The 21,635-nt window shown below is 52.8% G+C and overlaps 1 protein-coding gene across 1 annotated transcript in view; it reads right to left on the bottom strand.

The window, feature by feature from the left end:
* The window catches only part of FCSK (fucose kinase), a 30,388-nt gene extending 9,333 nt beyond the window's left edge, over positions 1 to 21,055 (bottom strand). The window contains exons 1-15 of the mRNA XM_083514931.1: positions 20,937 to 21,055; positions 18,971 to 19,089; positions 18,157 to 18,308; positions 17,668 to 17,718; positions 17,327 to 17,452; positions 17,060 to 17,132; positions 16,725 to 16,822; positions 16,024 to 16,104; positions 15,269 to 15,388; positions 4,196 to 4,370; positions 3,442 to 3,569; positions 2,839 to 2,940; positions 2,128 to 2,298; positions 1,805 to 1,875; positions 562 to 938 (exon numbers count right to left, since the gene is read on the bottom strand). Of these exons, the coding sequence (XP_083371057.1) occupies positions 562 to 938; positions 1,805 to 1,875; positions 2,128 to 2,298; positions 2,839 to 2,940; positions 3,442 to 3,569; positions 4,196 to 4,370; positions 15,269 to 15,388; positions 16,024 to 16,104; positions 16,725 to 16,822; positions 17,060 to 17,132; positions 17,327 to 17,452; positions 17,668 to 17,718; positions 18,157 to 18,308; positions 18,971 to 19,049 (1,804 nt within the window). The 5' untranslated portion in view covers positions 19,050 to 19,089; positions 20,937 to 21,055. The remainder of the gene's footprint in view (positions 1 to 561; positions 939 to 1,804; positions 1,876 to 2,127; positions 2,299 to 2,838; positions 2,941 to 3,441; positions 3,570 to 4,195; positions 4,371 to 15,268; positions 15,389 to 16,023; positions 16,105 to 16,724; positions 16,823 to 17,059; positions 17,133 to 17,326; positions 17,453 to 17,667; positions 17,719 to 18,156; positions 18,309 to 18,970; positions 19,090 to 20,936) is intronic.
* Positions 21,056 to 21,635: the final 580 nt, after the last annotated feature.

The following is a 21,635-nucleotide window of genomic DNA, read 5'->3' as shown; positions in this document are numbered from 1 at the left end:
CTGGTCCTGGGAATGGCTACAGCTGGGAACATTGGGAGGTTTTAATGGGTGTCAAAATGGTCTGCAAGAACTCCCCAGAGCCAGTGGTCCATGGGAGGGATTGGAGGAACCGTCTCCACAAAGCCTGCGTGGATTCACAACGCAAGTGTCCCTGGAGCCAAGAAGAGTGGAGGGAAAAGAACCCTTTCTAGGAAGACCTTCGCCCACATGGGCAAGGCCAGTCCGCCATCTTTGAAGCCAGCCAGGCTGGGCAATGGCAGAGCTGCTCACTGAGGTGCTGGTGGGTGGAGCTGCCAGACTCCCAGGGAACTCTGGGAATAGATAAAGCAGAGCTTCCCGCTTCCCCAGACTGGGGGATAGGCAATCCAGCTACAGCCAGAAGGAACCAAGGTGGAATTCTCACCCAGCTGTTGGCAGACATTGGGTAGGAGCCCCCCACTTCCTTCTTTCCTTCCACTCCCATATATAGGCACCCTGCAATTAAAGGGGCAAAATGCTGCCCCAGACACACACACACACACACACACACACACACACACACACCCTGCCAGTATGTCTCACCCTCGTCCAGTGTCTCCAGCATGGCCTTGTGGTAGCCCTCCAGGGCTGCAGAGCGGATCAGTGGTAGGAGGCTGCAGTTGCTGTGCTCCATCAGGACCCTCTTGGTCTTGCTCTGGGCCTGCAAGAAGAAGGTGGCCCTGCGGGCAGCCAGCTCTGCCTCCTGGTCCAGGCTCCCCTTCAGCTCCTCCCAGGACATGCGCCAGGAAGTCCGCCAGCGCTGCAGCTGCTCAGCCCCTGGAGGAGAAAGTGGGGAGCCCAAGAGCCAGAGGACGTCCCTGACTCCCAGGGGCTCGGAGGCATGCAGCACGGGGAACAGGCGGGCATTCAGCAGGCAGCGGCGGCTGGAAGGGATGTCTGGGCTCCAAAGGTCGTGACTCCTGGGCAGGGCAGGGATGGTGGCACGTCAGTCACTACCACCCAGCAAAGCATGGAAAAGCAGCCTCAACCCCACAAGGAAGGAAGGTGGCAGCCCCCAGCCAGCCCTCCCCGCTACAAGGCCACAAACCAGTAAAGTCCCCCACTGCAAGTGATGAACAAAAAGGCTGCTTTGTCCCTCATTTTTAACAGGACTGTAAGGATCAAAAATCCAAACTTGCAACACAGATTGTACATTGAATATGAAATACACCCTGAAAGTGTCTCTTGAATGAGAATCAGTTGCACAAATTGAAATCTTGTCTTAATTAGTTAATGATGGGCCCCAGCACCTAGAGCTCGTGTCCAAGGAGGCATCTTTAATTTTTACAGGTAAAGGTAAAGGGACCCCTGACAATTAAGTCCAGTCACGAACGACTCTGGGGTTGCAGCGCTCATCTCGCTTTAAAGGCCACAGGAGCCGGCGTTTTTCCGCTTCCACAGACAAATTTTCCGGGTCATGTGGCCAGCATGACTAAGCTGCTTCTGGCAGAACCAGAGCAGTGCTGTTTACCCTTCCCGCCGGAGCAGTACCCATTTATCTACTTGCACTGTGTGCTTTCGAACTGCTAGGTTGGCAGGAGCTGGGACTGAACAACGGGAGCTCACCCCATTGCTGGGATTCTAACTGCCGACCTTTCGATCGGCAAGTCCAAGCGGCACAGTGGTTTGTGTTATACTTTTCATACACTGTTCAGGGGCAATTGTAGATAAGCAGTACATAAATAAAATAAATGGAGGAAGAGCAGCAGCTCCACAGCACAGGGTGGGGGTGGGGTGGCTGGTGTGTGGGGCCCTCAAGAGAATGGGCTGGGACCTGCACACGTACCGTATTCCAGTGCGGAGGAAAAACTCACTCCAGGGCCTGTTCAGGTAGGTGCCGCCTTCTTCTGCCATACTCTAAAGAGAGAAGAGGGCAGGCGTGAGTGTCTCAGAGAAGGAGGAATAACCAACAGAACAGAGGCGGGGTGGGATGGGGCAGACAGTTCTGGGGTTCTTGAGGTCACCTGCCTCAAGACAAACTGCCGCCCCCAGCTCTCTGAAGGAAGCAGCAGAGTTGCTGTGGGGAGTGGGATTCCCCAGAGACCTGCAAGGTGCCTCCAACCTGTATGGGCTCCTTCCCCCCAGGCCAAGCAGACTCCTGTTACACACCTGCCAGTCATCATGATGCCCACTCAGGGTGAAGACCTTGCAAGGGATCCCTCTCAGCCTGACAGTATGTCCCTGGACAACCAAGTCCCGAAGCAGGTAGCTCCTGAGGGCCACGGAGGATGCCACGTCCAGCCCAGTAAAAAGGCAGCCAGTGTGGATCTCCAAAGGACCCTAGAGAAAAAGACCAAGTGGACACGGGCATTTCTGACACACACTCAGCTCTCCTGCCACTGCAGGGAGTCCATACGGGGCTTGTTCTTTGGGTCTCTGAGTTGGCAGGACAGCTGGGAGAGAGGGGAGACTATTTGCCCACTGCCCCAGGGCAAAGCCCACCTGGAGAAAGCAGGCCCGAGATCCTGGCTCAAGGTTGCTGCAGCCAAGTCACCCTGTCTGCCTGAGTGTCAGGCAACTAGCTGGCTGGGGAGAATTGAACTCTCAAAGCAAAGGAGGGTAGGCAAAACACCAACAGCTCTGGCTCCCTGCAGCCTGTTTACAGCATTTCTGCCCCCCTCCTTCCCTCCAAGGAGCTCAAGGTGATGGATATGGTTCTCCACCCCTTCAGTTTATCCTCAGAGCAGCCCAGTCAGGTAGGTCTGGTTGAGAGGCCGTGACTGGGCCAAGGTCTGGGTCACCAGAGAGAGAACTTCTGGCGCTCAGCAGAGAACAAGGGCAGTTGCCAAGCTTCTTACTCCCATCCCCAGCATGGCCCACCTTCAAGCGGCAGTGCTGGATCACGCTCCCAGGCCCCACTTTCACTGCTCCCTCCAAGAGGCTGTTGGTGACAGAGCAGCCCTCAGCCAGCAACTGAGGCTCCTGCATGGGAAGAAAGAGAAGGAGGGGTCATGGTGAGGCAGGGAAGTCCAGGCAGTCTTGGTAGACTCTGCCTACATAAGCTGCTAGTCCTTATGGGTGGGGAGCAAAACATGCAATCAAGTGGGGCAGCATCAGGTGAAATGCAAGGCCCCAGAGCAGAGCTTAGCAAAAGGAACTGCCCCATATGAGCCCCATGGCAGCTCTTTGCCCCTTCCCCTTTAGCAAAAGCTGCAACTTCCATCCTCAGTTTGTGCCCACGCCTTCTAAATTACAAGAAAACCAGAATTTTGGAATCTTAATTATGGAAAGTTGTCTCATCAGGAGAATGCACATAGACTTCAGTTTCACCCAGTTGCATATCACACCTGCTGCCCCACCCTGCCAAGCACACACACAGCTGTGCTGCAGAGAAGGGCTGCTGGGGTGGCGTGAGGGACCCTCCCACCAAAACAAGGCACTCAAGAGCCTCTTAGGCATCCCCCAACCAGGGGTGGTACTCACAGCCACATGGGAATGTGCCACTTTGCGGAAGGACCTGCTGCGGGCACTGCCTGGGTGGGGTGTGAGGTGGCGGATGTGGTCGCTGGCAGACATGGTCATGTAGTCATAGCAACCCTCAGGGATGTACGCTGTGAAGAGGGAGGAGCCAGAGGCCACAATTGGCACCTCAGAGGGTATCCCTACCAACAAGGCCTCCGAAGGCCTCAGGAAGGAAGGTCAAAAGAGGGAAGCCAGAAACGTGTTATGTAGCCAGCTCAAGTCCTGCACAGAGTAGACCCACTGAAATCAATAGACACAGCTGACTCTGGTGTGCTCTGAGTAGAACTTAGCTGCCTATACAAGCCAATGTGTTTTGTCTGCCCCAGGACTCAGGATGGCAGCCCCTCTCCTGCCTCCTGCCAGAGGAAAACAGCCTCCCACCACTGCAGAGAAGATGGAGAGAAATGCAAGCTTGTTTCCCTGGAGGCAGATATCGGGATTTTGTGTGCAGTGTGCCCCTTGCCTCCCCGCTGGGTTCCCTTGCCCACACCCTAGCACAGAAAGCGATGCGCTGCCCCAAAAAGCCAGCATCGCCAAACGGTGGAAGGGAGGCCGATTTCACCAACCAGATGTTTTTGACAACTCGCATCAGCCCCAGCATTGTATAGCTGTGCTAGCTACAGCTGATGAGTCAAAGTTCAAAACATATTGAGAGCACCAAGCATCAGGCTGGAGAGGCTGGCTGGCATTGGACGAGGCAAGTTCACAACCTCACCCATCGTGAGAGGCACAGCATGGAGAGCTTTCCACAGCACGGAACGGGCACTTCTCTCTGACCCTGCCTCCTGGACATTGTCGCCGCTGCCCATCCCTGGTCTCTGACCCTTCACAAAGGCCTCTTCGCCGACTCCCTTGGCCATGCAGAGCAGGATGTCGAAGAAGAGAGAGAGCTGGCAGAAGGGAAGAACAAGGAGGGGGTGAATGAGTCTTCTGGACAGGGAAAGATCTGGCTCCACAAGGAGACACCCAAGCAAAGCATTTGCACATCATGAAAAGTGGAGGGACAGTTTCCAAGCTGTGCAATGGAATGACTGGAAGAACAAATGGGGTGGGTGGGAGAGATTGAAGGAGCACTGTCTCAAGTTAAAAGCTGCCCAGGGGGGCTTGCGGGGATCTGCAAGGAAGCAGGCTTAAGAGCATAAGGAAATCCTGCAGGATCAGGTCGGTGGGCCATCTCGTCCAGCCTCCTGCTCTCACAGTGACCAGCCAGATGCTTGGGAGAAACCCACAAGCAGGAACCGAGCACCAACAAACTTAAAGTAGCACGGGGACAGACAAAGGAGGATACCTTCACCCCAGTGTGGCTCCCCTTTATCACATATAGAGGCCAAGAAGATAATGACCTATCCAACCCAACAACATATGAATCAATATGACTAATCTGACCCAACGACCCCATTCTCACGCATACAAGCAAATCACATTGCAATCAGCCACAGTCTGATAGAGGACCGAAGCACATGATGCTGACACAAACACCCTGCACAAACATTACGAAACAGAAAATCATTATCCCTACCGTCTCTCCCCGCCCTGCCCTGTCTCTCTCTCTTTTCTCTTTTCTCCCAACTGCATAATGCAGATGACAAGAGTGTTTCATACCGAATGCAAACAAACTGTGGTAAAGACTCTTATGAATTGAAAGTGGAGACACTATATGTACTTCTCTTTGTTTATTTGCTTGTTTGTTACACAAGAAAATCTTTAATAAAGAACTTTTTTTAAAGAGCACATTTCTCTCCTGCAGTTTCTAGCAACTGGTATTCAGAAAGGTACTACTGCCAATGGCTGAGGCAGAGAATAGCGATCATGGCTAGTAGCAGAGGGTCACTGGGCTCAGACGAAAGCTCACTCACTGTTCCACAAGGTGTAGAGAGAGGGAAGCTGTGCAAGCTCCAGCGGTCTCTTCTCTTAGGGAGGTATTATTCCCCCCCCCCAAAAAAGGGTATTGCATACAGAAAAGAAGAGGAGAGGGAGAGAGGGAAGGGGCTTCTCAAAGTGCCCCCCCAAAACCCTTTATTGTAGTTGTTAATGCCCATTGAGAGGTGGAATAGCTGCTTCAGCGGGAAACAGTTTTGCCAGAACACTGAATACTGTTTAGGCTGCTTCCTCCTTGGCCAAAGGCAGCCTCGCTTGTATAAGTCATAAGAAGAGGGAGGCCATTCCTCCACCACACAAACACACACACCTGCAAGAAGCTGCCAAGATTCAGGAGTAGAAAGAAATGTTAGGAAAAATATCAGCGATTAAAATGAATGTGTTGCCTAAAATGCTATTTCTTTTTCAATCAATACCAGTCATCCTGAAAGATGAATGCTTTAAACAATGGCAGAAAGAGATTTTAAGATTTATCTGGGGGGGGGGGCAACAGGCCAAGGATAAAACATAAAATACTTACAGATGTAAAAGATAGAGGCGGGTTTGCCCTCCCAGACCTTAAATTGTATTACGAATCTGCTTGTTTGGTATGGATCAGGGACTGGATGAGATTGGACAAGCAAGAGGCACTAGAACTAGAAGGACGTGACAACAGATTTGGTTGGCATGCATACTTAGGGTACGGGAAAGGGAAGATTCATAGAAGCTTTTACAACCATATAATCAGGAAATCATTAATGAGAGTATGGGAGAGATATAAAGACCTATTGGAACAAAAGACTCCGTGGTGGCTTTCACCACATGAAATTACTGCATTACTGCTCAAACCACTTGGAAAGAAAGGGAAATGGCCCACATATGCTGATTTATTAAAGGAACATGATGGGAAATGGAAATTAAGAGATTATGATGAGATCAAAGACCACTTTCAGAGTTGGTTGCATTATCGACAATTACATGAAACATATAAAGAAGACTGTAAGAAAGGATTTACTTATACTAGATCTAGGTTTCAAACGGAAGTGATTGAAGGGAAAGTGAAATTACTGAAGGCCGCTGTCAGGGGTTTAGGAGCAGAGGCACGGGCAAGGGAGGAAACAGAGAGCGAAGGGGAGGAGGCAGAAGAAAAGATGAGTGATGACGACGACCCGAGATCTCCTAGTCTTTCCAGTGAATCAGAGGATTCACAGAAAGGAGCACCAGTGGCCAGGGCAAGGGGGGAGTCTAGGGGGGCACCCCAGGAAGATAGAGCCAGAGGGGACTCAGGGGGGAGCAGCTGGAAATCGGGACCAGCGTCACCGCCAGGAAGCAGGGAAGAGGAAGGGAGCCAGGGGGGAAGCGCTGGCAGCTCACCACAGGAGGGAGGGCATGAGTCAGGAGTGGCCACACCTCCATCGGGGAGCGAAGAAACGGTTAAGAGGAAAGTGGAAGGTTGGGCGCGCGCGCCAAGTTCAAATGCAGAGGAAGGCGGCGCAGTAAGCAGCCCCGAAAGGGAACCAGGTCCTAAAGCCCGGCGCAAGGAGGCAGGAGGGTCCGGGTCAGCGTCAGAAGAATCCCGGAAGGAAGAAGCCCCGGGGGGTAGAGGGACCCAGAGGAGGACAGTCAGGCGGAAAAGGTGGAGCAAGGCTAGGATATTAAGTTGGTGCACACGGGGCGGAGACTCAGACGGAGCTTCGCCGATCTAGCTACTAGACGTAGAGTTGCGCGCAGCAGCGTGAGAATGGAAACTGTAATTCAATAAAGACTTTTACTTAATGATCGCTGGCTAGCGTGATCCTCTGTGAGCTAGGATCTTCAAGCAGCTCTGACAGTAAGCTCCGTCTCCCGATTGTGGGCATCTACAGCCTCGAGGAGGGGAGAGAAACAGGTGCCTACTAGCGAGCTCACGAACGGCAGACGACATGACGGCTGAGCAGCAGATAGAGGAACTCAGAAAAGCAGTGGCACAACTGAATGCCGAGGCTCTCGCATCCAGGAAGAGAGAGGAGGAGGCAGCTGCCGCCTGCAGGGATCTCCAGGTCAGGTTAGACGTGCTGACAAAGCAGACACCCCGGCAGGAGGGAATTGGGTTGGCGAGACGGACAGGCGGGCTGGTCTCTCACTTCGATGGGAACCTGCAACAGTATCCCAACTTTAGAGCCGACGTACTGTGCGCACTGCAACTGCTGCATAAAGACTTTAGAGATGAGCAAGAGAGAGTGGGGTTCATCATGTCCCATCTGCATGGGGATGCTAAAGCATGGCTACGCAATTTATGGAGAGATAAGGATCCGGCGCTCCAGAATGCAGATGCCTTTATTAAAGCGATGGATGGGTGTTTTTTATCAAGTATTGACGTGGATCTTGCACGGAAGGAGGTGCATGGGCTGAGACAAGGGAGGGCCAGCGTCAGGCAGTATCATGCCCGCTTTTTCGCCTTGGTCAGTGCCCTGGAATGGGACAGAGATTCGGCTCCTGTAAGAGACCTCTTTTGGGAGGGGCTGCACAACTCGATTAAAGATGAGATCGCGAGGGGGGAGAGACCCCGAACCACCCAGGAGGTCGTTCAGAGGGCTCTGGCAGTGGGGGTGAGGCTGGAAGAACGTCCGTGGAGCAGGGACGAAGGGCGTGGAGGGCGCGAACCAGCCAGGGGCCCCTCCTTCCTTCCCAGAGAAGCAGCGCGGGCGCAATCCACGCCTCCGCCAGGAGGAGGAGCCGAACCTATGGAGGTTGGAGGTGCAAGGGCTCAGTCAGCAACCAGAGCCCTAGCACCGGCAGCAGTGAAAGCGAAGCCTCCTAGAGGGAACAGGAAGTGTTACGTCTGTGAGGAGCCAGGGCATATGGCAAAAGAGTGTCCCCAGAGGCTCCACAAGCTTACTGCAGCCTCGGCAATGGTGACTGCAGCAACGCAGCAAGGGGGACCACAGCAGGGAAACGACGCAGTCTGGCTGGAGGAAGAGGCCCTGGGGCCCAGCCAGACGTGTTAGTGACGCAGTCCCCAGAGGTTTTACAGCCCGTGAACCCCCTCCCGCCCAAACCAGTGGTGAGGCTCACCGCATCTCTCCAGCTGCCCAATGGAATCACCACTGACGTGCCCATCACAGTTGACTCGGGCAGCAACGCGGACTTTATAGGGCAGGACTTTGTCGACAAGCACGCTATACAGTTGCTGCCGGCCACACTGCCCCTGCAGGTTGTCACGGTGGATGGCAGGGAGTTGCTAGGGGGGCAAGTGGTGAAGCAGACGCCGCCCATGGCGATGCGACTTGGAAATCACAAAGAAATCATCAGCTTCAATGTCACTCAACTATCGGATACGCCCATTGTATTGGGAATGAGTTGGCTAGACAAGCACAGCCCAACGCTGGCTTGGTACCAGAGGCAGCTGATCTTCGGCTCTTCCTTTTGTGCTGAACACTGCATCGTGCCCCGGCAGGAAGAAGAGGAAGAGGAGTCACAGCTGCTGCTAGGCACGCTGCAAGCGATTCCCCACAAGTACGCAGAATTTTTGGAAGTTTTCTGCGAGAAGGAGGCAGACAGGCTACCCCCTCACAGACCATATGACTGCAAGATTGACCTGCTGCCGGGGGTGGCGCTGCCTAAGGGGAAACTGTATTCCATGTCAGAGGACGAGCTGCAGGAACTCAAACAGTTCATAGATCATAATTTGGAGCGCGGTTTCATCCGAGAGTCCAAGGCAGCGGGGGGCAGTCCAGTATTCTTTGTTAAAAAGCGAGACACGCCCCAAAAAAGACTGGTCGTGGACTATCGCATTTTAAACAATGGGACCAAGCCGTCGGACTTCCCCATGCCCCGAATCGACGACCTCCTGGCGAAGGTGCGGAAGGGGAAAGTGTTCACCAAGTTAGACCTGCGAGGGGCGTACAACCTCATTCGTATGCGGGAGGGAGATGAGTGGAAGACGGCCATGTTCACGCCACTGGGTACCTACGAATACAGAGTTATGCCCTTTGGATTGCAAAATGGCTCCCACGTTTTTCAAGCTTTCATGCATCACGTGTTGGCGGGACTTCTCTACAAGACGTGCGTCTGTTTCTTAGATGACATCCTGATCTTTTCGGAATCGCAGCAGGAGCATGACAGACACGTCAAGGAAGTGCTGACCAGACTAAAGCAACATAGGCTCTACGCCAAGCTGGAGAAGTGCCAATTTGACGTGACGGAGGTGGATTTTCTGGGCTACAAGTTGTCTGACAAGGGGCTCGCCATGGACAGCGCCAAGGTTCGCGCGGTATTGGATTGGAAGAGTCCACGCAACCGGAAGGAGGTCCAGAGGTTTGTCGGCTTTGCGAACTTCTATCGCAAGTTTATCAGGGGCTTCGCTATGCAAACAGCGGCCATCACAGACACGCTTAGCTCCAAGAAAAAGAAGTTCGTTTGGACAGAGGAGGCGGAGCAGTCCTTTCAGGCACTCAAGCGTCTCTTCGCGTCGGAAGAGCAGCTGCTTCACGTCAACCCCAGCAGGCCGATGAGGGTGGAGACAGACGCCTCGGACAGAGCCGTGGGGGCGGTCCTGCTGCAAAAGGACCAGCAGGGGGTGTGGCGACCGGCAGCGTTTTACTCCAGGAAGCTCAGCAAGTCCGAGCAGAACTACACCATCTGGGACAGGGAGTTGCTGGCCATTCATGCAGCGTTCAAAGCGTGGAGGCACTTCCTGATCGGCGCCAAGCACACGGTGCAGGTTTGCACGGACCACAAGAATCTGGAGCACTGGCGCACGGCACAGTTCCTAAACCAGAGGCAGATACGTTGGGCTGAGTTTTTTGCGAACTTCGACTTCCGCATAGAGTATGTCCCGGGGGACACTAACATCATGGCGGACGCCCTCTCCCGTAAGCCACAGTATCTGGAGGACGCAACGCCAGCGGCCGCCATGCACATCTTCGCACCAACAGTATGGGCGTGCGCCGCGGCCACCGTGGACCTGGAGGCGGTGCGACGAGCGTTGCAGGATGACTCCTTCGCGCAAGCAAAGATGGCAGAGGTGCAAAGGGGCACGGCTGCGGCCGACGGTTTCCAGCTACGAGATGGATTGCTCATCCGTAAAGGGGCCATCTACGTGCCGGGAGACGACCTTCGCGCCAAGGTGCTGCAGCAGCTGCACGACGCGCCCACGGCCGGGCACTTTGGCAAGGAGAAGACGGTGGAATTAGTAGCCAGGGATTTCTGGTGGCCTGGAATGAGAGGGGAGGTCGCAGACTACGTGGCGAGGTGTGACACCTGACAGAGGGCCAAACCAGTGCACAAACCGCCGGCCGGATTGTTGGAACCGCTGCAAACTCCGGTCGAACCTTGGGAAAGGGTGGCCCTGGACTTTGTCACGGATCTGCCCAGCTCGAGGGGCAAGACGGCAGTGCTGGTGGTGGTGGACCTGTTTTCCAAGATGGCGCATTTCATTCCGTGTGCTAAGGTGGCCACGGCGGAGCAAACCGCCAAACTGTTCATAGACCACGTGTTCAAGGTTCACGGTCTGCCACGGTCTATTCTGTCCGACCGGGGGCGGCAGTTCATCTCGAATTTCTGGCAGAAGCTGATGGGCTTCCTGAACGTCAAGATCAACCTGGCGTCGGCGAGACACCCGCAGACCAACGGGCAAGCGGAACGGGTCAATGCCATCATGCAGCAGTACCTGAGATGTTATGCAAATCAACAGCCTGCGACGTGGGTGGATTACCTGCCGCTTGCCGAGTTCGCCTACAACAACACGAAGCACGTATCCACGGGGGTCACGCCGTTCTTCGCCAACAACGGGAGGCACCCCAGAACCTTCCCGGGACTGGAAAGAATGGGGGAGGGGGAGCCGCAGACAGCAGATGCGTTCGCGTCGGAGCTGCAGGAAGTCCACGATCAGCTGAGGCGCCACCTGGAGCTGGCCAAGCACGCATACAAGGTACAAGCGGACAAGCACAGAAGGGTTGGCGAAGAGCTCCACGTGGGAGACTGGGTTTGGTTAGCAGCCCACGCAGTGCCGGCCAGGTCGTTGGCCAAGAAGAAACTAGGGCATAAACAACTGGGGCCCTACCAAGTCGAAGAGCAGGTGAACCCGGTAGCTTTCAGACTGGCACTTCCGGAGGGTTCCAGAATGCATCCGGTATTCCACAGATCGGTGCTCACTCCCTACAAGGCACCGCACAGGTTCCAGGAACCCGGAACGGCGCCGAGTCCGGTCAGAGACAGAACAGGGCACGCGGGAGTGGCACAGAAGGAGCGCATCAACGAAGTCACGGAGATTTTGGACTCCAGATGGGGGGAAGAGGGGGTAGAATACTTTCTCGCCAAGGAGGGCACCCCGGCCAGTGCGAACAGCTGGGTGCCGGGCTACGCCTTGGACGAACCTCTCCTCAAAGACGAGTTTCATGCCCTCTTCCCCCATAGACCTATGCCAGCAGACTTTTTCGACGACTGGCTTTTCACGCCCACGCTTTCGGCCAGCACTTTCCGGGGGTTCGACTCGGACGAGGACCCGACACAAGACGTCCGTTCCCCGGAGGGGTCACCCTCGGGATCTGCATCAGAACCCTCGTATTGGTGGGACGATAGACCAGAGGAGCAGTTCCGCAGACGGTGGCTGGAAGGCCCAGGACGAGCAACACGCCAGGAGGGAGTGAGGGAGAGACGGACATGGACGTTTTCGGGGACGACCCTGGTTTCGAGCACGGCGGCACAGAGATGGAAGCGGAGGTGACCGTTGTCGACGAGAGCAGGGAGGAAGTCCCGCGAGACTTCAGATGGAGGCCCGCCACGGGAAGCGACCGATATCCGACGTTCGTCCCTTTGCAACAGCAGCCCCAGCTCCAGCACCGGAAGGAGGGGAGGGGGGAATGGGGGGCTTCGAGGGGGGGATGGATGTCAGGGGTTTAGGAGCAGAGGCACGGGCAAGGGAGGAAACAGAGAGCGAAGGGGAGGAGGCAGAAGAAAAGATGAGTGATGACGACGACCCGAGATCTCCTAGTCTTTCCAGTGAATCAGAGGATTCACAGAAAGGAGCACCAGTGGCCAGGGCAAGGGGGGAGTCTAGGGGGGCACCCCAGGAAGATAGAGCCAGAGGGGACTCAGGGGGGAGCAGCTGGAAATCGGGACCAGCGTCACCGCCAGGAAGCAGGGAAGAGGAAGGGAGCCAGGGGGGAAGCGCTGGCAGCTCACCACAGGAGGGAGGGCATGAGTCAGGAGTGGCCACACCTCCATCGGGGAGCGAAGAAACGGTTAAGAGGAAAGTGGAAGGTTGGGCGCGCGCGCCAAGTTCAAATGCAGAGGAAGGCGGCGCAGTAAGCAGCCCCGAAAGGGAACCAGGTCCTAAAGCCCGGCGCAAGGAGGCAGGAGGGTCCGGGTCAGCGTCAGAAGAATCCTGGAAGGAAGAAGCCCCGGGGGGTAGAGGGACCCAGAGGAGGACAGTCAGGCGGAAAAGGTGGAGCAAGGCTAGGATATTAAGTTGGTGCACACGGGGCGGAGACTCAGACGGAGCTTCGCCGATCTAGCTACTAGACGTAGAGTTGCGCGCAGCAGCGTGAGAATGGAAACTGTAATTCAATAAAGACTTTTACTTAATGATCGCTGGCTAGCGTGATCCTCTGTGAGCTAGGATCTTCAAGCAGCTCTGACAGCCGCATATAGCATACTATTAGAATGGGAGACAAAAGATGAAGAGGTAAAATCAGTTATGATTAAATGGGCACAAGATGTAGGTCACAATATTATGATGGAGGATTGGGTTAAATTATGGAAAACTGACATAAAATTTACAGATCGTTCACTATTGAAGGAGAACTACATGAAGATGATGTACAGATGGTATACAACACCAGTGCAGTTAGGGAAAATGTACAAAACTAGCTCAAACATATGTTGGAAGTGTAAGGAAAAGGAGGGAACATTTTATCATATGTGGTGGGATTGTAAAGTAATTAAAATTTTTTGGGAAATGATATACAATGAACTGAAGAAAATGTTCCATTTAACATTTGTTTAAAAACCTGAGGCATTTTTGTTGGGGATTGTAGGGAAAGACCTGCCAAAAAAGTTGAAAAACATCTTCATGTATGCGACAACGGCCGCGAGAGTTCTGGTAGCACAAGGATGGAAGACTGAAGAAACCCCAACTAAAGAATCATGGCAAGAAAAATTGATGGATTATGCAGAACTGGCAAAATTGACACATAAGCTACGGGACAAGGATAACTGTGACTTTAAGGATGAATGGGAACCTTTCACAAAGTATTTGAAGACGCAACAAAGTGAACTGGACTCCTTGGCAGGTTTTGAATAAACATCCACAATTTTTTACTGATAATAATTAGCTAAACAGTTGGAGGATCTATACAACTCTGTAACATGCAGAAAATACCATTATTGGAGAAACCAAAGACTGGAACTGAGGGAAGTCGGGGTGGGGTGGGGTGGGGGGGTGGGTTTTGTGGGGGGTGGGGGGAGGAAAAATGGGGGGGAATAAGGATATGTTTTTGGAAAATACGTTTTGTTATAACTTTGAATAATTTTTTTTTAAAAAAGAAAGAAATGATGGGGGAAGACCACAAGCAATTATTATTACAGACTGCATCACGGCATAAATTCCACCGAATGCAAGATGAAAGCAGAACAAGATGCAGACACAAATCTCTGAGAACAATAATAAGACCAGTTAAAGAAACTCAGATCTTCCACATACACGCTAAAGAAAACATTTCATCAGGTACAAAATTGATCTTCCACCTCAGGGAAAGCCTTCCTCTAATCAAAAACAACTTCCATAAGCACTTAAACATCATCTCAGGGGGTGCCTGACCGTTTTTGGTTGGGAACTGATTCCAGAGAGCTTATGCTGCAATACTAAAAGCCTGGTTTCTAATGCAGGCTGAAGACACCTCTGGGGCCAGCAGTACTCCGGGGCTGCAGTTGCAGGGCAGCCATCTATGGTGCAAGGCAGCCCTTAGACCCTTGAGAGATGAAGAAAATGCTTTTGCGGCAGATTATGCATAAAAGCCCTCTCAGGAACAGACCATGAGGTCCTTGGCAGCTTGAATCATTCTTCCCGACGCCCAAGAAACCATCACTGCAATCCAAACGCTAAAGCCAGCCCAACCTCAATGCCACCTGCTTCCTCATAGGGGAAGATGGGGAGCAGGCAACACAACTGCAGCTCTGTTATAGCATATTTTGGTGTGCATGGGCGTCCCAACATTTTGCAGCTGGAGCACTGAGCTTCCAAAAAGCCCACCAGGAAAAGAGGTAACTCAAATGGAGGAGAATTCACCATGGCACGGAAGCCTTGAAGGGCTTGCAAAGCTGCAATAGGACCTGAGAACACAATCCTCACAGCACTGCTTGCTACAATAGCTGTTACTGTGAAGAAGTGGAGGGGGGAGCACATTCTCCCAACAACTTAATGCTGCAGTTGGAGAACAGGGGAAATGCTTTGCCCAGGAGCAGATGTGCTAGGAGGTGGTGTTGGGGACATCCTCTGGATCACTCACATTGACTGGAGGCAGCAGCCCATTCTGGGTCTGGGAAGATCCCAGAACACACCTCCTCAGTTGGTGCCCTCCAGATGCTGGCTGCAGATGGCAGGAGCTGTATTCCAAGACATCTGGAGGATGCCATGTCGGCGGCCACCCCCCAGCTTGACTTGGCAACTCTTAACACAATCTTCAAGAGCACTTTGACCTCAAACTCAGGATGGACTGGCCTTTTGAAGGCTGATTCAATGGGCTCAATCACCTGGCCTGCACCCTGTGACCATCCAGTGTGGGGGTCTCTAGCCAGGGGCTTGCTGCCGGCCACTCAGGACTTCCCCTAGAACCAGCTGTGCCCTGCTTCCCATCTTCTGCAGCCCTCGCAATTCACACCTGGGCAGATTCATCTGCAGCCACCCAGGTGATTTCCTCTTCCCTAACCTGCCTCTTCACAAGGGCCTCACCTGGATGGCGGGGGCTCCCGAGTCCAGCCCCATGTAGGTGCAGGCATCAAGGGGTGGGATGACATGGGTGGCCAGAAGCTGCTCCGCTGCTTCAGAGGAGAAGAAGACAACCCCACACACCTGCAGGGGTAATAAGAAGTTCAGCTTTTCTAGTGCTTTCAGCTCTTCAGCGTCCTGCCCTGCAGACTAGTGAGATTTCAAGAGTTTCAGGCAGATGGTTCTGCAGCAGGCTTGCCCTGCAACTGAGGGCTCACACTTAATTTTTGCCCTGCACTTTCTAGCCACAGGTCCATGCTCCCCCCCACCCCGATTTCCACAGGAAAACCAGCTCTTTGATGCAGAATCAGAATACATAGCAATTTGGGTTTCCACTGATTGCCATTTGCTCTGGTTCAGTCTACCTCTGAATACCAGGTGATGGGGAATAACAATGGGAATGTTGAAGTTTCACTCGGGTCCTGCTTGGGGGCTACCTTTCCTTGGGGGCATCTGGTTGGCTATGGTGAGAATGTTGGGTCGGCCAGGGGCATGGAGGACCCCCAGGCAAATGACAGGAACGTTTCCAGCTTGTCCCTCCCATCGGCGTGCAGCTCTAGGGGGTTCAGACAGCCTTCCCCGATGATTTATAGTGACTCATGTCTTGGAGACATTGCGCACACATCCAGAAACTCAACAGAGAATAGGATGCTGCACTAGATGGGTCTGAGCCAGCTGCAAGGCTCTTCTTGTGACTCCAGCCCAGGCCCAGAACTCACCAGTGGGACCTTCCCGTCTGGCCCCACACACTGCCGGATTTGGTCTTCGGGGCTTTGGTAAAAGATGTCTTGCACCACCCCCTGGAGGGACAAGGATAAGCAGAGTTACCCCAAGGAGCGTCAACTGCTAATGCACTTGGGCAGCAATTATCTGTGAGAGGAGGGCCTAACAAGACACGGTGCTAATCACTTTGTTGGCTTTTTAATTTTTAATTTTTCTCTGACATTGTAGCCTGGAGACTGAGGCTTTCACCCTTTGTCTCCTCCACAGTCCTGATCTGGGCTGCATCTGCCAAACCATATCTACTGTATCTGCCCTGGTAAGAAAGATACACAACTATGTCTTCTTACAGGACCCATGGAAGTAGTGGGGCAAGTGAGGAGAGGCATCTTCAGATGCTTCCGGGTTTGTAGCTCCCATCAGACCCCGCAAGCAGCATGGCTAACGGCCAGGGGAGATGGGAGTGGGAGTTTAGCAATGCCTGGAGGAAAGCAAGCAGGCCAGGAGAATGATGCCATCAAAGGAAAAAACACCCCAAAGAACTCTGGGCCTGAAACTTGCTGTCCATTACTTTTGGGAATTGTAGAGGTTTTCCAGCCCAAGTGCAGAAAGGGTCGTCCGGGATGCTCCTCTGCCTGTCCCAGGCAGGGGGTTAGAGGCGCAACTGAGTGGCTGCTGGAAGAGGCCTTGGGTGAGGTACCTGAGTGTCAGCGAGGTAGACTCCATGCTGCCTGGCATAGGAGATGCTCCCAGGCACAGCAATGACTCTCACCCCCTGGAATCCATGCCAGTCGATCTCTGGGAGGGAAGGGGAGGCATCCAGCTTTATATCAGATTTGGCAAGTCTTGCCCAGTGAGGAACACCCACCCACAACCTCCCAAAATAGAAATCAAAATTAAAGGAACACCTCAAAATGAATCAGGGGAGGAGAAAGAAGGCACTTTTCAGCCATTCCTCAGGACGCAACCTCTTCCAGCTTGCAAAGAACAACCACTCTCTCCCAGCCAGCCCTTGTGGCCTCCCATACACCTCACCTGTCATGGTTGGGACTGTGAGAAGCATATCTGTGCTGGAAACCCAGACCCCTGGGGGGGAGCCTCTGCACACCTGGAAATGGAGGCAAGGAGGAGGAATTTGAGCCTGTAGGAGCAGGAGCAGAACCTCTGAGCCCCTGCAGGACACGGTGGGGGTTGGCAGGGAGAGGAGATGAGTGGAAGGCTTGCCCCCAATCTCAGCAGGGCCAGGGCAAAGCCCACCAAGGCACTGAAACAGGACAGCCTGCAAGGATCCGCTCCACTGACCTGGTGCATCAGGGTTGCAAGGAGGCTGTCCAGGTTGCAGGTGAGTGCCTCAGCGGGGGCCACAGGCTCCTCCAGGGGGAGGCAGGTGAATGCTCGGCTGCAGTCATCGAATAAGAAGTCCCGGCCCTGGCAAGAAGGAAAGCAGAATAGCAGAGCAGCAGAGGGAGAGGCTGAAGGCACAGCCTCTAAGTACTTGGGCTGAGGATTAGAAGCAGGTTGTCCCACTCTAGAGGAGGGAAGTCTCCTGCTGTGGAAGCTCTTCTCCTTGGTGCCCGACTAGAAATGAGGCACCACCCTCTTACTCTTCTCTTCTGAGGATCGCACCCAAGCACAGAGCTCACCATATGCAGAATGAGGATCCAGGCCTTTTGCAAGACATCAGATGTGACCACCTGGAAGGAACATCAGAGGGGGGTCTCTTAGATTAGGAAATACAGTGGTCTGGAAGCTGAGAGACAAAAGAGGTGCCATGAGCAGGGCAGAGGAGACAGAAAGAGGCAGCCTGGGGTCAGGGATCCTAGGAGTCCATTCTAATTACTGCTTTCATAAATGTCTACATCTTCTATTAGTTTGTTTTTAAAAAATTAAAGAGAAATAAATAAATGTCATAAATGCATAGAGAAGGGGTGTTGGCACTTAGCTGGCCACTGTGAGAACAGGATGCTGAGCTGGGATGAGGCCTTGGCTTGATGCAGTGCTGTGATGGTACCAGGGCAGATATCACAACATTGCCCTCCCATACCTGCTCAGTCAATAGGTGCCCTTAGGCATGAGGGTGGGGGGATTCTGCTGGCAGAGGTCAATTGGCACTTGTGTTCTCCCTTGCTCACCGTGTAGCCTGCTCGAGCGCTCAAGTGCTCAGCTGCCACCAGGAGCGCGTTGAGAGTGGCTCCTCCACTGCCAACCTGGCCCTTGGGGTCTTCAACCGTGAGCAGGATGGGCTGTCGCCCCAAGGAGCCCCGATCCCTGCGGATCTCCAGCTCTGGAAGCCAAATGAATAGAGACTCAGTTAGTAAACACAGGTCACAGCATAGAGAGGGCGAAGGAAGAAGGATCCCTGCAGCTTGTGAGAAGCCCCAGAGGTAGGAGTGGAAGGGTCAGTGGCTCCCTGGTTGGTCCCAGCCTTTCCTGCATCCCTCAGTCCTGCCAGCCCTTGTCTGATGCTGGTCCAGCCACGCCTACAGGTGGATTCCCAAATACTAAAAGGTTTCAAGGTGACCGAGGACATTGCTTGGGCTTGCTTTTGGTTAGGCAACAGAATATTAAAAGCTCATAATTAGCTGCTAAGCCTGCCACCTCCCCAAAGACATCAAATCTAGCCTAAGGGCGAGAATAGCAGTTAAAGTATTGTCTAAGATCAACAATATGTAGTCAGTGAAAAAATTAATACCATACTGCCAACTCATTTTTAAAAAAAAAAACCACAGTGCTCTTCAACAAAATCATGAAAGCATAATGAAATTACAAAATCATAAAATAGCTCTGGATTTTCAACAAAGGGTTGAGTGAGGTGGCCTACAAGCTCCACTCCAACTTCATTGTTCTGAGTCCCACCCCCCTCATTTTTAATTCAGCTCCAGCCCTAACCTTGCCCTGCAATGTGTTGGCTCGGATCCCTGTGTGAACAGGAAGGCCTCCACTCACCTTTTTGGAAGGCAAAGACGCTGTCCTTGTGCTGACATGTCAAAACGATGACGGTCCAGTCCACCTCTCCTCCAGCCATGCGTTTAAAACAGGCCTCTTTGCTTTTCGCACTGCTGAGCCTGCAAATAAGGGAGCCACCTGCCAATCAAGCTCAGCTTAAAAGCCACTGATCTGAGTGACACAATTACACAAGTCCTGCCAAATCACAAGGGTGGACCCCTCCAGTATCTATTAGTGAACATGGAAAAGGGGGCTGGCATATGTCAGCCCAGTCATGCAGTTCTTGGGTCTACTGAAGAGCCAACATGATTTTTTGTTGGACTACAATTCCTATCACCACTGAACACTGGGTCATTTTTGGCTATTGCTGATGGGAGATGGAGTCCAACTACTTCTGGGGGACACCATATGGGTGCAGTGGGTGAAGAGAGCAGGGGAACCAGTGTTCCAATTGCTGTCTGCTTACGAATCTTGCTGGCTGATGAATGTGGGCTACCTGCTGTCTCACTGGACTACTGCAAGACCCTATGTCTGCCTGTAGGTAAACCTAAGTGGGTATAACTTCCCTGATGCATACATTGTTCTTTCCCACTTCCCTCCTCCTGCCCATGCAATCTCAAATATACATCGGATGCCCCTTGCGGGACGGGGGTGGGTAGGGCAGTGGTGGCTCTCCTCTGGTGCACTCTATAAACACCAGGAACATCATGGATGATGTTATATGTAAAAATAAATAATACAAAGGTTACTGCATATCACCAAAGGGCATTGCATTTATCACTCTCATACTTCACTCAAAAAGAGATTGATTCATGTTCACTTCCTCCTGGATAAAGTTTATTTATGATGATAAAGTTTTTTGGTCTCAAAGTTCCCCAGAAGGCAAGGGATCCTTGATAGGTCTGTGGGGAGCTTTGGGTCTCTGGCTTTTGTGGTCACTTCCCACCATTCTGGCAGCAAAGCAGTTGTGAAGATCCTGCTCTTTCAGCGCTTTTGCGAAGCCCTCCCATCCCAAATGAGTTGTGCATCATTCCTTCTTTCACAAGCTGAACAAATTAAGCTGAATATATAAATATAAAACATGCAGAATTAGCATGATTTATACCGGCTGCAAAATTTGTTTTTCTCTAATGCCACTGAACATAGACATAAGTGTTTTAATCAGCACTTTAAAACAGTCCTGGGCATTAACTTGGGCAGGGAAAACAAAACAAATTGTGTCAGGACTACTTGGCATTGGCATCCTGCCCCCCTGCCCAAGTAGGTGACCCTGTTTTGTACCACAGTGAAACAAAGAATTTGTGGGATCTTGTCACAGTCCCCCCCTTCACATATTTGCATTTTTGACAGGCATGTGTGCAGCCAACACCCAGGCCTTCCTAAAGGGCTCCTTGCCAACACCATCCCTGAAATTTTATCCTTTCCCAGTTCCATTGTTTAGAGAGGGGAAAAACCCACCCCACAGTCTCACCCCCGAGGGCTCAGCATCTGAAGAATTCTTGCTAAGCTTTTACATGTTTTACGTTTTTGACATTATTGTTACATTTCTATCCCACTACCTTTCCTACAAAGAGCTCATGGAAGTGTAGGTGGTTCTCCCCTCACCTCCTCATTTTTATCCTCACATCGACCCTGTGAGGTAGGTTAAGCTCAGAGAGAGAGAGAGAGGGAGACTGCCATGATTGAACGGAGTTTTGAACCCAGGTCTCCCAAGCCCTGGGAGGCCAGCACTACACACCACACGGCCATTCAGCTGCCCTTGAGGCTGCCCGTGGGGGGGGGGGACGGACATTCCCTCCCTCATATGAGCCAGGCTTCCCCTCCACCCCTCGTGGGAAGGACTTTTCGGTCCTTTCACGGGGCTTCCTTCCTGAGGCCCACTTTGCAGGTAGCGAAGCTGCTGCAGCCCGAAAGTGCATGACACGCTTACACGGGAGTAAGTCCCACGGGAGCCAAAACGACTTACTTCCGAGTAGACGTGCAGCAGAGCACGCTGGGGCTGCAAGCCCCTTAATAATATCGGATTAATCAGCCCCTCCTTAACACGCCACGACAGCTTCCTCCTCTTGCACTGGCGCTTTAACTGAGCCCTCTTTCCCCTAGATCCCCACCCCGAGATTTGCACTCTGGGAAATGTAGTCCATTCACTCACAAACCAGGGAAGGTCCATCTGCCAGTAGAACTACACTTCCCAGGAGGCGTTACGCTTCGAGTCGGGAGGGCGGGCTGCTCTTCCTTATTTAAAGGCGCAGGCCCTCCTTCGCTCACATGGGTGCCTCCTAAGCAGCGCCTGCGGCGGCGGCGATATTGCAGGATTTGAGTCAGCACCACCTTGCAATGCTAATTACTTGGAAGTTTTATACAGTATGTGTGTGCTTGCGTTTGCGCGGCCCAGTGGTCCTATACGCCTTACTTTGAAGAAAAGCCCTCTGAGTTCAGCAGGCGTTAACTCTCAACCAGATGTTCAGCCGGATCCTATGCTCACCTACTAGGAATGAGCCCCTAAGATCTTCATTGGTACCCTTGGGTGGATGCACCAGACCCTGAGCTTTTACTTATGTTATGTACAGTGGTGCCCCGCAAGACGAAATTAATTCGTTCCGCAATTTTTGTCGTCTAGCGAATTTTTCGTCTTGCGAAGCACGAAATCCCATAGGAATGCATT

This window comes from Podarcis liolepis (assembly GCF_965112155.1).
Source record: "Podarcis liolepis genome assembly, chromosome: 7".
Taxonomy (NCBI): Eukaryota; Metazoa; Chordata; class Lepidosauria; order Squamata; family Lacertidae; genus Podarcis; species Podarcis liolepis.
Note: the sequence above shows the minus strand (reverse complement) of the source record. Positions and strands in the feature narration are given on the sequence as shown.